The sequence below is a fragment of the Onychomys torridus genome, chromosome 11, assembly GCF_903995425.1.
Source record: "Onychomys torridus chromosome 11, mOncTor1.1, whole genome shotgun sequence".
Classification (NCBI taxonomy): domain Eukaryota; kingdom Metazoa; phylum Chordata; class Mammalia; order Rodentia; family Cricetidae; genus Onychomys; species Onychomys torridus.
Window position 1 is genome coordinate 24,747,015 of NC_050453.1, and position 15,309 is coordinate 24,762,323.

The following is a 15,309-nucleotide window of genomic DNA, read 5'->3' on the forward strand; positions in this document are numbered from 1 at the left end:
AGCTGCGTCTTTAAGTCTGTCCTATGGTTATACATATTTTTCTTCTATGAATGGGTTTCGCTGTAAATTATAGCTTTGCTCGTGGTCCCCTGGGTCAAAAGAAATAGTCTCTAAACAGAAAACAGTTCTGATTGGTGACTTGCCTTCTTCCCTCCCCAACCCCCTTCCTAATTGAAAGCAAATGTGCAATATATTGGATGCTGGGATCCTTGGCGCAGGCCCAGGAATCCTCAGAATGTGAGGTTTCTCTCAAAGGCATCTTGCATCAGCCTGTGGATGTATGCCTACCACGGGACTCCTTCACCGGCAAAGTCGAAAAGAAGTAGTTCACGGCGAATTCTTCTTTTGGGGTTGGGGGACCACACTGGAACAGAACCGTTTTCTTCTTTTCAAAACTGGGCGTCCCTGGATGGAAGTAAGTGATGTGGCTCTCTTTCTCTCTCTTTTATTTCTCTCTCTCTTCATTTTCTTTTTCAAAAACGAAAGCTCTGAGTGTACTTCTCTTGGTGTGTCAGGAAAACTTTTAAAGACGGCAGCGGACAGGACAGCCTGAATCAGGGAGGAAGGTCGGGAGCTAGGCTCTACAGACTCAGGACTAAGGCAGATCTCACGTTTTGGGGTCTGGATTTGTGTTAGGGAGGGAAGAATAAGCGCCAATAACCAAAGAAGGCCGACGCGAAGTACATGACTCCATAGCAGCTGCAAGGTACAATAAACAGCTTTAGCAGAGTTGGAAATGTTGGCAGGCAAGACAGGCCGATCGCAGAGTTGGGCTGCTGGAGAGAGGAGGGCCAGGAGCTGTGTTTTCAGGCATTGAGTGGTGGTGTTTGGAGGGCCCGAGTTTTGGTGAGAGCACAACCTAGCATCTTTTGTGATTTAATTGTGGGAAGGGCAACTGTGGGTGAGGGCTTTGGATGAGGGGTGGCTTCACCTTTGGGCTTAGATGGCTGGGCGGGAAGGCCAGCTGCCCGGAGGGGTTGCAGTGGGTGACAAGAACAAGCGAAGCAATCGCTTGCCGGCCTCTCATCCTCTCTGGTGCCAGGTGCTTTTCCTTTTGTTATCAGAACACTTGGGGCTGTTTCCAGTTGGGGACCCAGAGTCCTGGCCGGGGTTCAAGAGGCCCATCTAAGGGAGGGCGTTCTCTCAGAGTGGCAGACATACTCAGGCCAGCCATTTGAGGAGACTTGGGGATGCTCAAGCCAGTTGGCGGCTTTAGCACCATTTTAACCGCTCAGCTTTCGGCATCCTTCCCAGCGGCGGGATGAAGGGTCTTTGCGATCGCCATCTCTTCTGACCCTCTCTCTCATTAAACAAATTTCAAAATGATAGCAGAGGACTGACTTGTTCAGGCTCTCATAGCACATTTGAAGCGGATTGGAAAAATGTACTCAGCTGATGGTGTGGGTGCCGGTTGCAATCCACATCTCTCCCTTGGTGCTTATTTTTAAGGTTTGGAAGAAACAATAGAGGAACATCATCTTGAGGATGTTATCAGCAATAGAGAAGATGGCAGTAGTGGTTCATCAGCTAGTGGCCCTTGGTGTGTATGTGTGTGTGTGTGTGTGTGTGTAAAATGAAACAAATCTAACATCTGAGTCCTTACTCTGACCATCCTCCACACTCAAGAGATTTCCCTGTTATTTTATTGAGTCTCCACAATTCTGTAAGGATTATTCCTATCTTATGGGAAAGGATTTTAAGACATAGAGGAGGGAAACGAATTGTTCAAGAAAACACAACTAATGGACTTAAAAGTTGTTAACATTCGGCTCTCAATCACTGTCGGGCAATTCTCCCATCACCCTCTCCACATGTGGACTTGCTTACTTTTGGAGTCAAATTCCATGTTTCACTGGGTGACCAGGAGGTGCCGGTGTCAGGCTAAGGGAAACGTTCAGAACCTGCCCTTAGAGAGACACTTACCTGGGTGTCAGTTGCAGGTTACTTCCCAGGTATTGGATGTCTGTTTTAGCTTTGTTATGCAGAGAGCCCAGGACTTTTCAAGTTGGTAGACCCAGGTTAGGTTCTGACTTTACCTTGAACTGCTTTTGTGTTCTCTGCGTGGAAATAAGAATGCTTTTGAGTCCCACTGTTAGAAGAGACATGTGCCTGAAAGCATCCTAAGGACCATGACAACCTTCCTTATGTCAGCTCTTACAACTGTATGAAATGTCTCTGACTATACTGGGGAGCAGCTCTTGTCATGCTGAGCCTGGCATTGGGGCAGACTTGTGGGAGGGTACTTGGATGGGACTGTGTGTGAAGTTCTGAAATAAGGGGCCTCTTTTTTCATTCCCATCTGTGTGTGTGTGTGTGTGTGTGTGTGTGTGTGTGTGTGTGTGTGTGAGAGAATGAGAGAGAGAGAGAGAGAGAGAGAGAGAGAGAGAGAGAGAGAGAGAACATGCACAAGTATGTACAGGTGCACATGCACATGTATGTGGAGACCAGAGGTCAACCTCAGTGTCGTTCCCCTTGTTTTTTGACATGGGATTTTTCATTGACCCAGTGCTCACCGAGTAGGCTAGGCCGGCCATCCCCCAGGTTCCAGGGACTCTCCTATCTCTGTCCCTGTATTGTTGGATTGCAAGTGTGTGCCTTCAGCTAGCTTTTTTTTTATGTGGATTTTAGGAGACTGAACTCAGGTTCTTATGTTTGTGTGGTAAATGCTTTACCCACCGAGCTATCTCCCCAGCCCTTCAGGCCCATCTTTTAATGGAAACAATCCTGCCTCATGGAGAAATAGTCCAGATTTACTCTCTGAAAATTTCCTTTGTGGTCTGGTTTGTCCATGGTTCCTCATCCAAGGTGGAGCAGGAGGAAGGTCAATAGGTGGCTTTAAGCATCTCTGGGATCTGTGCCATCTCTGAATGAGAAGGGTTTAATCAGGAGGAGTGTCCTAGCTGAGGACAGATTCTGGGCCCAGGGACATCGTCTCCCTGGCAGGTGCGTCTCCCTCCATTTTCTGTTTCACGTGGCCTGTTCTGCGCTTGTAGTCACCAAGGTGGAAGTGTCCCTGAAGTGGGAGGCCAGCATGTGGAACCCCCACCTCCGTTTCTGCTTAAGATCCAGTGGCTTTTATAAACCTCCAAAGTAAGAGACGTTGAGAAGGTCTTTCCAGAATCTTAGGCTCAAGAGTCTTCCTGCCCAAGAGCAAAGCGTCGTCCCGAGAAGGCTCACCGTCCGTTCTCTCTCCTCCCTAGCCTTTCTGTTTTATTTCCTCCCCTTCTTACACAGTCACTTCCGGAAATGGAAGCCATTTGGATCTGCATCTCCAAATGGAATTCAGTTCCAAACTTTCCACATTATAGCATTTTAAACAGATGTTCTAATAAAGACAGAATGCCGCCCATCTATCAATGCCATGCCACATAAATTTAGCTTTAACTCAGGCATCCATCTCAACTTCCTTTGGAAGATGCACCTTCAGGTACTTTAGACCACCTCAAACACACATGCCAAAGCAAGCCCTGACTAAAAGTGGACGGCCACAACATGCTAGTGTGTGCTAGCTCACATCAATGTGGACTTGTCTGCAATACAGGCACACTAGATTCTTTATGTGCCTGGCCCGCCGAAAGCTGTGCAGCATATGAATCAGTTGACTCTTTGCCGGCAAGGATTACCCAGACCATGAATGTGCCCAATATTCCCAGAATCCCAGAGTTGCTCTGAACTCAGCGACTGGGTTCAAAACCTCAGTGTGTGTCCTTACAGCAGATAAGATGATGTTTTGGTAGACTTGTTCAGCAGTAATTTGGGATGCCAGGTAGACTTTAAGGACTTCTAGATCAATTAAATCAAAATACCCAAAAGTGGAAAACGGGAGTTGGTATTTTGAGATGTTACTCATGTCATTCTAACTTGAACCAGAGGTAAGTATTTGTGCTAACATGAGTCTAAGGAATTTCAATTCAATTCTGTTCGATTTTTTTTTCAAAATATTGCTATATTTTCAAAATAACATAGCTTAACAAAGATGTCTAGATAACTACCCAGTAATAGTCACTGGAACTCCAATGACTTGATGGTGAAACTGAGAGACTTTAAGCTGTTCCTTTTATTCACTGTATTTGCATATATTTGCATATATTATAACCGAGGCTGCATGCTCCATAAATAATTTGCTTATAAACAATTCTCTTATTTTGATGTCCATTCTAAATTTTGTTTCCTGTTCTTAGTATTTTATGTGGAACCGTTGAGTATTTCCACGTTTCTGTAACTTCTCAAGCGATGCAGAATCCTGTCTCCTTTGACAAATCGTGTGCTTACTAGCTGGACTTCCACTTTGGCATGTAAACACAGGGGAAGGGTGGCTCCGAGCATCTGGCCTGGAAGATGAATGTACAAGGAAAGATGTTGTAAGGTTGAGTTTAGACTAACGCCACACTATTGAGCTCCCATGGCTTTTCTAGAAACTAAGCACTTTTTTTGTTTGTTTGTTTTTGGGTTTTTTTGAGACAGGGTTTCTCTGTGTAGTTTTGGGGCCTGTGCTGGATCTCTCTCTGTAGACCAGGCTGGCCTCGAACTCACAGAGATCTGCCTGGCTCTGCCTCCTGAGTGCTGGGATTAAAGGCGTGCGCCACCACCACCCCGTCGAAACTAAGCATTGTTGACAGTAGATTCTTGTCTCTGCACTTCATGCCCACCGTAAATCTTCGATGAGCCCCTTGAACTCGCTCAGAGGTTAATGCTGCATGGTGCTCTGCAGTGAGACACGTGGAAAGAGTGTGTGATGACAAGAACTTGACCCCAGCACTAGCATTTTTCACGTGTATTACTTGAGGAGTCTTGTCTTCATGGAGCTATGATCTCATTTGTCTTACTTATGAACTTTCACTCTCTTTGTTTTTTTTTGTGGGGGAGGGCAGTTCAGATAAGGTAATGAATGATTTGGAAGCTGGAAAGTGTTGTTCATACAAAGATGGTACATGGGGGGATGCCCATTGGTGTCTTTCATAGGAATCCGCCCAATGTAGTTGTCTAAAGATCGTTTTTAGGGTCTTTTGTAAAGATGAAAAAAAAAAAAACCCTAAATTTGTGTGTGTGTGTGTGTGTGTATGTGTGTGTGTGTGTGTGTGTGTGTGTGTGTGTGTGTGTAAGTACATATATGTCTATATGTGAACACTGAAGTCAGAAGAAGGCATTGCATCCTCTGGATCTGAAGTTACAGGTGGTTGTGTGCTGCCTGATGTAGGTGCTGGGAGCTGAACTCGGGTTCTCTGCAAGAACAGCAAGTGTTCTTAACCATTGAGCCATCTCTCCAACCTTTGTGTTTAGGGTCTTAATGGCCGAGGAAGCTAGAATAAATTGAGATGGGAGATGAATTAGTGTAATCTAGTGCTTTTAAATTTTTCATTTTTAATTTAGTAGATTAGGAATTCATAAAACATGAAACAGAGATAATGTCTGAATTCTCTTGTCTAAGACAAAAGTTTTCTCATAAACCCTTTCTTCTCCAATGGTGTTATTTTTAAGACTCACAGGTTTATTTTTATTACAATTTTCTATAATGAATTGTATAGCATTCTGGGATTATCCACTATAATTTTATCTCTATTGATTTAGTAATTTGTCGGCAAATCTTTATTTGGTATCTACCTTCTAAGTCCTAAGTTTTAGGGATTATAATAATTTATGATCATTCATTTCTTTCTTTGTTTGTATATGTCCATGATCATGTGTGTGTAAAGCTCTCTCTCCTTGAATAGGCTAGGCTGGCCAGCTAGCGAGTCCTAGAGACCCACCTGTCACTACCTCCCCAGTACCGAGAATTGCAAGCATGTGCAGGCTCTTTTTTTTAAACACGGAGTCTGGGACATGCGATCTGGGCCCTTGGGTTTGTCCAGCAAACACTTTACCAGTGGAGCCAACATCAATGCCTGCTCCTGCATGTCTATAGACAGTCGTAACCTTAGGTTCTGGGTATATCACATGCATTTGGACAAAACTTGATCTGGAAAATGCAATTCAGGATTAGGCAATAAGATTTTGTGCTCTAAAGTTTGCTGAATTATGATTAAATAATTCAGCTATAGTTGTTCAGAAATGGTTTCTGCAAGTGATAGAACCAGATATCTTACAAAAAGAGTGAAAATTTTGTGTCTTATTTTTCACAGTTTCCTTTTAAAAATCAATAGGCTTTATATTTTAGAGCAGCCTTATCCCTAGAGAAGAATTGGGAACACAGTCCTGAGTTCTCATGTCCTCCCGCCCTTCACATAGTTACTCTGCTGACAGCATTTTGCATTGGTATTTTTTATTCTTATCAACTGTTCAATATGTACTTACTAAACATTTCATGTTCTCTGTTAGTTTCTATGGAGGTATAAAAGAAAGAAATCACATTTTTTCTTTTCAAACTATGTATAATGTTACATGTCCATAGTTTAAAGTCTCATTTATTTCAACAGCTACTGTAAATTTAGTCCATGCTACCAGTGCTAGGGCTGAGACATTGTAGACAACCCTTAACACCTGATGAGTGTATCGACCAGTGAAGATGAAGGGTCTAGAAGTCAAACAGTCTTTGTCTTTAGGACTTAGGAGACTCAGATTCACACAGCAGTACAGAAGAAAATCCCCAAAGCAATACAAAGCAGTTCTTAATCTGGGATAGAGGAGACGGCACCGGCATAGGCAAGCAAACTCTACCAATAGGCCCATCTCCTTGACCGGGGCTGTGTTCCTTATCCTCACCATAGTCTGTGTGGCCACTGTCTCCGTCCTCATCAGGATCATGCTTATCATCCCATGTCCAATCAAAGATTGAAAGCAAACTCAAACACCTCAGGGCAAGGTGGGAGTGTGTGTGTGTGTGTGTGTGTGTGTGTGTGACTTTGGTAGATTTAGAACACCATCACACTAATATGTGCTACTCACATTGCTTACCAAGAGTAAAATGAAGTAGTGCTGGGGTTTGTAAAAGGAACCCACACCTTGGCAGTCCTCATGGGAGCTGCACCTAAATGCCTTGCCATCCTGCAATTTCACAGAGGCTTGTAAAACTTAGAGGTCAACACAATACCCTTCCAGGGGAACCAGCCAATCTGAAGAAGAGAGGATGGAAGTTAAATCCTCCAAAAAAGTGTTAGATATTATTGGGTGAGCTGGTGCAGTTCTTTTTGTTTGCTTATTGTTGAGACAGACTTTCACTCTGTAGCCCAGGCTGGCCTGGAACTTAACAATGTAGCTCAGGCTGACCATGAACTCAGGGAGACACTTCTGCCTCATCTTACCCAGTGCTAGACCTACCAGGTGTGCATCACCACTCCTGGATCAGATGCTTTTCTGATTTTAGAACATGTGGATCATGTAGCTTCAAAATTAAGATGGTGATGATGAGGCAAAAATGACATGAAAAGAAATTAAAAATAAATCCAAACTGCTGCTTTCTAGCCTTGGTTGGGTCATGGTGTAGCATTTTTACAGAAACAAATTGCCTTTCCAAGTTAAAAAGTTCAAATGCCAACCCAAGCCTTTGCAAGTTATTTTGTGGATATTGACAAACGGATGGTAAAGTTTATGTGGAGTACTGAATGTGGTGTTCATACCTGTATCCTGGCACTAGGGAGACCAAGACAAGAGGATCCTGTTCAAGGTCAATTTGAGCTATATGGTGATGCCCTGTTTAATTTTAAAAAGTTTATATGGAGAGTCAAAATACAATAGCTAACTCAATATTGATAGAAGTGAACAGTTGGAAGGCTGGCGACACTTGACTTTGGGGTTCTCTGTAAAGCTATAGTAATCCAGACAGTGCAGCACTTGCAAAGAACTGACAAATGGTTGTGTGAACAGAATGGTGAGCCCTAAAAAGACCCACATAAATGCATTCAAAGAAGACAAAGGAGTAAGAGCAATACAGCAAAGACAAGGAAGTCTTTTCTCTTAGAGAGCACAATGAATTGAGACCATCCCTGACATCCTTCCCAAAAGTTAATGCAAAGTGTGCCTCAGCCCCAACTATACAGTCAGAACTACATGAAGGAGATAGTGGATAAGCTACACATCATTAAAACCAACAACTTCCTTCCTGTTAAAGACAATGTCAAGATAAATGAGGACATCCGCCACACAACAGAGGAAAATATTTGCAAAAGACATTATCTAAGAAACACAAAGAACACAACGATAAAGAAAATAGACAGCTGGTTAAAAAAGTATGAAATATTTGAAGTTAACTTCAAGAGAGACAGAGGGCAGGTGAGCATGTGAGATGATGTTCAGCCACACAGACCACTGAGGAACTGCAAATCAGGTTAATGCAATACACACAGGCAGTTTCTTGTAAAGCTAAGTGTGCTTTCACTATAGGCTGTAGCATGTGCATGCTCTAGTATTTGCTTACATAAATTGAAAGGTTGTAGCCACAAAGGCTGCACATGAATTTTCATAGTGGCTTTATTTATAATTGTCCTAATCCATAAGTAACCAAGATGTCCTCCAGCAGAAAAACTGGCATCTTAACCATAGAGCACTGCCCCATGCTAAAGACAGTAGTACTAAATTAATTATAGTTTTAATAACTTTTTAACAAATATTTTACTATTAAAATAATTTATAAAAGCCAGGAGTGGTGGTGTGTGCTTGCAATCTCAGCACTGGAGAGATGCAGACAGGCAGATCTCTGGGGCTCACTGGACAGCTAGTCTAGCTGAATTGATGGGTCCCAAGGTATGAAGAGAGAGACCCTGTCTCAAAAAAAATGAGGGAGGACATCCAAAGAATGGTACTCAAGACCTCCGGCCTTCATATACAAGCACACACATATACACACAGGCACTGGCCGACACACATGAATATGTATAGATACACACATTAATAGTTTATCATTAATAAGCAAAACAATTATGTGACGATATTAATCAACAATGAGCTATGAAGCCGTGGGAAAACTCAAATGCATATGATTAAGTGGAAAAAGCCAGTCTTCACAGGGTAAGACTGTATGATTCTGTATGATTCTGACTGCATGATATTCTGGTGAAGACAAAACCATGAAGCTTGTAGAAATGTTAGCCATTACCAGGAACTGGGAGGGAGGGATGATTAGGTGGGATTTTGGGGTGTTGAAACTATTCTGTGTGATACATGGATACTTATTATTATCCATTTGTCAAAACCCATAGATCATCAGTACCACAAGTGAACTCTAGGGCAAACTATGACATTGGGCATCAATGGCCTGCCCCTGTAGGTTTGTTGACACTGTGCTCGTACGGTGGTGAGGAACAGCATTAGTAGCAGAGGAGGTGTAACTCATGTGAGGGCAGGCAGCATATGGGAAAAATCTCCAATGTTTGCTCAGTTTCTCTGTAACCTAGTACTGCTCTAAAAAACCATGTAATTAAGAATAAATTTCTTCCCCAAGCCCATAAGTCCTAACACCATGATTCTATTCTGTTTACCTCTTTCTTATCTGAAGGAAGGAATTGTAATGTAATAATAGCCATGGGTTACCTTTGTTTCACAGTGCTTTTGTGTTTCTGGTAAGTAGCTCCACTGTTCTGATTGTATTTTAAATCTGACTATTATTATTTTACTTAATAAAGCTATCTGAAGCAGAAACTTTCAGATTATTGATAAAGGTTCGTAGCAGGCATTTGAGCACTCCAGGGGATATTTGATAAGATAAAATCTTCTTTACATGTGACAACTATTACTTAAGCAGCAATCATTTAAATTATTTTAGCTTTGACAACAGACAGATAATCTCACTTAAAATCACCTTATGGTTGAGAGTGCAGGAGGCCAAGGGTTAGTAGGTATACTTTTGATTGTCACTTTGCAGAGTTTGAATAGTGAGACGTCATATGGCCATTTCCACTTCTTTGTGCATAAAACGTTCTTATATGGACTGGCAAGATGGCTCGGCAGGTAAAGGCGCTTGTGGCCAAACCAGACCACCGGAGTTTGGCCCCCTATGGACTCTTCATAGTGAAAGGAAAGAACTCTTGCAAGTTGCTTCTGACTACCACACATGACCTGTGGTCCACACGTGAGCACACACATAGACACACACACACACACACACACACACACACACATATACAATAAATAAATAAATAAATGTAAAAAACATAATGTTCGTATCTATAAAGAACATTATGAAATTTCTACAACCTCTAATCTGGTTCTGCTAACCACTGTCTGGAAGCAGCACCCACACCCAGTCACTTTATAGTAAAGCCTTGAGTCATATGGGCTACACTCCTGTGGTCCCCCAGCCCTGTACTCTGAATAGCATCCTTTCTCCCCGCACTTCAGCTAAATAGTTCTCTTCTTGCACACAAGCTCCAGTTTCGGGTTGTCCATGCAGCTCTTCTCATTTCTTGGAATTCCACGGATTTTTTTTTTTTTTTTTTTTTGGTCAGGATCATCTGGTTGAGCAAGGACCATACGTATCTTAGGTGTTCTCTGTAAATTTCTTCCTAGCATAACCCATAAGTGAGTTTTTACTGGCTTCTTAAAATAGACTAAGGGCTTTTTATATGCCTACAACAGTTCTGATTTGTTGTTGGGAAAATTCCTAGTGGGGAGTGTTGAAAGCCTCACACGCTGTTTTTGAGAACACAAAAGAACTTGATTTCTGTTCATCCGTTATCCTGCTAGATCAGGGTCTCCAGTGAGTGTGCTATTGGGAGCTCCGGGTTCAAATTCTGTATAAATTGTAAAAATTGAAGAAAGATAGTGGTGTATTCACAAATATAAAACATAAAGGAAGAGAAGAGAGACAGCCTTTTCGCAGGTGGACAGAGAGGTCGACTCAGTTCTCAGGAAACACTTCTTTAGGACTGTCCAACTTGCCATCGTTACATGAATAGTGTGTGAATCTATTTTATAAGAAAAAAATTCAACTCCTCAGGTGATGCTATTAATATGCTCTTAATGCATGTGTAGATCTGGGGCTGGATAGATGGCTCCGTGGACACTAGCTCAGTTATTAGCTCCCATATGGCAGCCCACAAACATATGTGATTCCAGTTTCAGGTCTTCCAGTCCTCTATTCCGGCCTCTGTGGGCACCAGGGACTCACATGCTGCACAAACACACATGCAAGGAAACACTCACCCAGATACAATAAAAATTTCATTTTTTATTTTTATTTTTGAAATGTGTAGATATGAAATAGGTACTATAGACAGTTCTTGTGCTTATAGCTCAAAGGCAACCATAAAGCCAAAGTAAATTTGTTAGTGAAATCAGACTGAAAAACAGCTGGTAGTTCCAGGTAAGAGCGCAGTTGTTATGTGAGAGATGATGTGGTTCTGTTTGAATTCATCACTAGAGAGGAAGTTAGTGAATGCAGTTGAACAATGTGTCCTTTTCCTTGTAACTTGGGTTAATTATTTAAATATACTAATACTAAGGCAGAAAACGCTTGCTGATGTAGGTACATTGAACAAATTGTCTTAGCCTCAAAGGTTTATAAATTCAGAAAACTTGGGTCTCAACCAAAATGCAGTAGTCATTAATCATTAAATGTGAGTTTTAAAGGGTATCAATTTACCACCACTTACTAAATTTCTGTATTAATTACTCTCGTTTCTCTATATTAATTACTTAATTTCTTAACTACTTAATTTCTTAATTAATTTCTGTTGTACTAATTACTCTCGTTTCTGTGACTGAAGACCCAAGAAAAGCATCTTAAAGAAGGAAGGGCCGATTTTGGCTCACAGTTTATGGATACAGTCCATCATGGCAGGGGGCAGGGTGGGCATGGTGGGGAGTGTGGCTCTATTTCTGGGGGCTGGAGTGTGAGAGGTGCGGTCACAGTCAAGAGAGAGAGAGAGAGAGAGAGAGAGAGAGAGAGAGAGAGAGAGAGAGAGAGAGAGAGATGAATGCTGGTACTCTGCTTGATCTGTCCATTTTCCTTTTTTGTTTGTTTGTTTGTTTTTGTTTTGTTTTTGTTTTTCGAGACAGGGTTTCTCTGTGTAGCGTTGTGCCTTTCCTGGAACTTGCTTTGGAGACCAGGCTGGCCTCAAACACACAGAGATCCATCTGACTCTGCCTCCCATGTGCTGGGATTAAAGGCGTGCGCCACCACCGCCCGGCCATTTTTCCTTTTGTTCAGTTTGGGACCCAAGTCTATGAGATGGTGATGCCCATGTTAAGGGTGGGATTTTCCTCCTCAGTTAACCCTTCCTGGAAATCCCTTGAGTGGTGTGACTCCTAGGAGATTCCAAATCCAGACAAGTTGACAATTAAGATAAAGTATCACAATTGCTTACTCACTTGAAGACAATGTTAACATTGTGGTGATATTGAAACTGGCACTAACTGGGCATTTAACCCAATTACTAATAGAACCAGGGATGAAATCATTCCACTTTGTGTGTTTGCGCCTGAAGCCAGGGCTTGCTGCTATGTAAGATGTCAGATTCCAAATCATGCATCTGCTCACAGCAGGGCTGCTGCGGCTGAGCAGATTAAACTGCCTCATGCCAAGCAATGACTCAGTTTTCCCACCGATTCTTCTATGCCCAGACTGGTTCTTGTTTTGGCCTAGCTTTTGTTTGGTGTTTGTACAACTATCAGCACAAATGAGAAGACAGGTGCTTAGACTAAATGAATAATGGCACCTAGCTATCTCTTGTACTAAATGTCAAAACAGAGAACTGAAGACATAACGTTTTTTAAAGATCCTAGGAATCTTGTGGACTTCAAGAATACACTGACAAGCGGGGCAGCTGTGGTGCACGCCTTTAATCCCAGCATTCAGGAGGCAGAGCCAGGTGGATCTCTGTGAGTTCGAGGCCAGCCTGGGCTACAGAGCGAGATCCAGGACAGGTACCACAACTACATGGAAAAATGTCTCGAAAAAACCAAAAAAAAAAAAGAGTATACACTGACAAAAACACATAATAAAGCTATAGCTGGGCTCTGTGGTGGCTGGCCTTTATCAGCCTGACACAAGCCAGTCATCTGGGAAACAGGAACCTCAACTGAAAAAAATGTTTGCATCACAGTGTCTTGTAAGAATGTCTGTGCAGCATCTTCTTGATTAATTGATGTGGGAGGGCCCAGCACACTGTGGGTGGTGCCACTGCTGGGCGGGTGGTCCTATGAGAAAACAGGATGAGCAAGCCATGGATAGAGAACAAGCTAGAAAGCAGCACTTCTCCATGGCCTCAGCATCAGTTCCTGCCTCTAGGTTCCTGCCTTGAGTTTGGTGCCTCAGTGATGGACCATAAGGTGTAAGCTACACGGACCCTTTCCTCATCAATGTGCTTTCAGCCATTGTTTCATCACAGCGACAGAAAAGCAAACAGAGGCAAGCATGGTGCTTTTCAGAAAACCTGGTTTTGATCAGTTTTCACACTTCACTAAGAATTAGTAAGTGACGAATGCTATTGTGCATTGAGGTTCAGTTGAGCATTTCACATAGAGAGTCTCCTTGAAACCTTACAGTATGGTGAAGTGGGGACTTTTCCTGTTTTGCCCTGGGACATAGGACCCTAAGAAAATGTCAGGCACATGGCATGGAAGTGACTGGTCTAGAATTCGAACCTGTACCTTTATCATTGCATTATGCAAGTTTTATTAACTACTCATTCTCTGTATGTCTCCACTCTGCATTGTGAGTCTTTTATTGCAAGTAAGCATAATGATTTTGTGTACATGTGCATGCATATTCATGTGCATGCACACATGTGGGTGGCAGAGGTTAACACTAAGTGTCCTTCAAGAGCCACCTACCTTTAAATTTTTGTTGTGTTTTGTTTTTGAGGCAGGGTTTCTCTGTGTAACAGCTCCAGCTATTCTGGAACTTGTTTTGTAGACCAGGCTGGCCTCAAACTTATAAAGATGCACCTGCCTTTGCTTCCTGAGTGCTGGGATTAAACCTCCACTGCCTGTATTAAAATGTGTTTTGGTTTTTTTTAAATTGTTTTTTGGAGGTTGCATCTTTCACTGGCCTGGAGCTTACCAAGCATGTGACATGGACTGGCCAGTGAGTTCCAGGATTGTACTGGTCTCCACCTCAGTACTGGGATTACAAGTGCAAACCAGTGGACCTGACCTTTTAATGTGGATCCTGGATATTGAATTCAGGTCCTGCTTGTGTGGCAAACACTTTATTAGACAAGATACCGCCCCATTCCTGAGCACAACTGCTTTAGAATTAACCCCTAATATACTTGCTATTTAAAAAAAAAAAAAAAAAAACTGGTTCATTCTTTCATCTGGCTTTCAAGCCTCAATATGCTCCAGAATCACCTATAATGCTTTAAAAAACAAAACAAAACAAAACTCTGTCTCAGGCTTTGTTCTGGACAATGAGTAAGAAATTTCCACACACTAGCTGGGGTGCTGTACTTGTTTTATCAGATTGCCTCAGGTGGATCTGTTGTGGGTCTGCACTCACTGTGAGTAAAACTGCATTTGACCACCGATGACTCAGATACCAGGATTGGTTGTTGTTTGTTTGTTTGCTTTTTAAAGATCTATCCTCATATCTTAATGTATTGATACAAAATGGTAGAGATACAATTAAAAGAATGAACGAAGGAAAGAGCAACTGCCAAGGGAGAGTTATCTTGAGATGAATTTTGTTTAGACCAACCTCTTGGACTGTTTGGAGACACATCACCGGACACACCTTGTCAGACCCTCCCTCCTAGAACACAGCATGAAGCTGGCAGGTGTAGGTAGAATTTTCCTGCCTGGCCCACAGTCAGGACAAATCTCTCTTACCAGCCAGTCCCACTGTCGCTAAGACCCCACCAAGTAAGCACACAGAGACTTATATTGTTTACAAACTGTATGGCCATGACAGGCTTCTTGTTATCTAGTTCTTATATCTTAGATTAACCCATTTCTGTTAGTCTATAAGTTGCCATGTGGCTCATGGTTTACCATTACCTGACATCTTTCTTGTCATGGTGGTGGCTGGCAATGTCTCTCCACCCAGCCTTCTACTTCCCACGATTCTTCTCCTCCTTGTCCTGCCTACCCTATCCTTCCTGCCTGGCTACTGGCCAATTAGCACTTTATTTATTTTAATCAATCAGAGCAACACATTTGACATACAGACCATCCCACAGCTGGCAGGAGAGTGGCAGAAAGCTCAGCTCTGTCTTTATAAAAATTAGTGACATTCCCCGGGTCCGCTAAGATGAGGTGGAATATGTTTTCTCACTATTTTCAAATTCTAAGGTCAATTTAACTAGGAAGATCTATCCTAAATGCCTCTGAGTCCTCCAAAGAGGTTAGTTTTCCTAGTTTTTGACTTGAAGTTTTGTGGGCTTCAACTTGTCTGCTTAGCTCATAGTCACGAAATGAATATGAACTCTTTTATCCAAC

General features: G+C 42.4%; 1 protein-coding gene across 2 annotated transcripts in view; it reads left to right on the forward strand.

The window, feature by feature from the left end:
- Window positions 1–238: 238 nt before the first annotated feature.
- The window catches only part of Ddr2 (discoidin domain receptor tyrosine kinase 2), a 119,957-nt gene continuing 104,886 nt past the window's right edge, over window positions 239–15,309 (forward strand). Inside the window, exon 1 of one of the 2 annotated variants that reach the window (XM_036201841.1) lies at window positions 239–415. In XM_036201841.1, the coding sequence (XP_036057734.1) occupies window positions 281–415 (135 nt within the window). In that variant the 5' untranslated portion in view covers window positions 239–280. The remainder of the gene's footprint in view (window positions 416–15,309) is intronic. The other variant, XM_036201842.1, reaches the window with a different exon arrangement.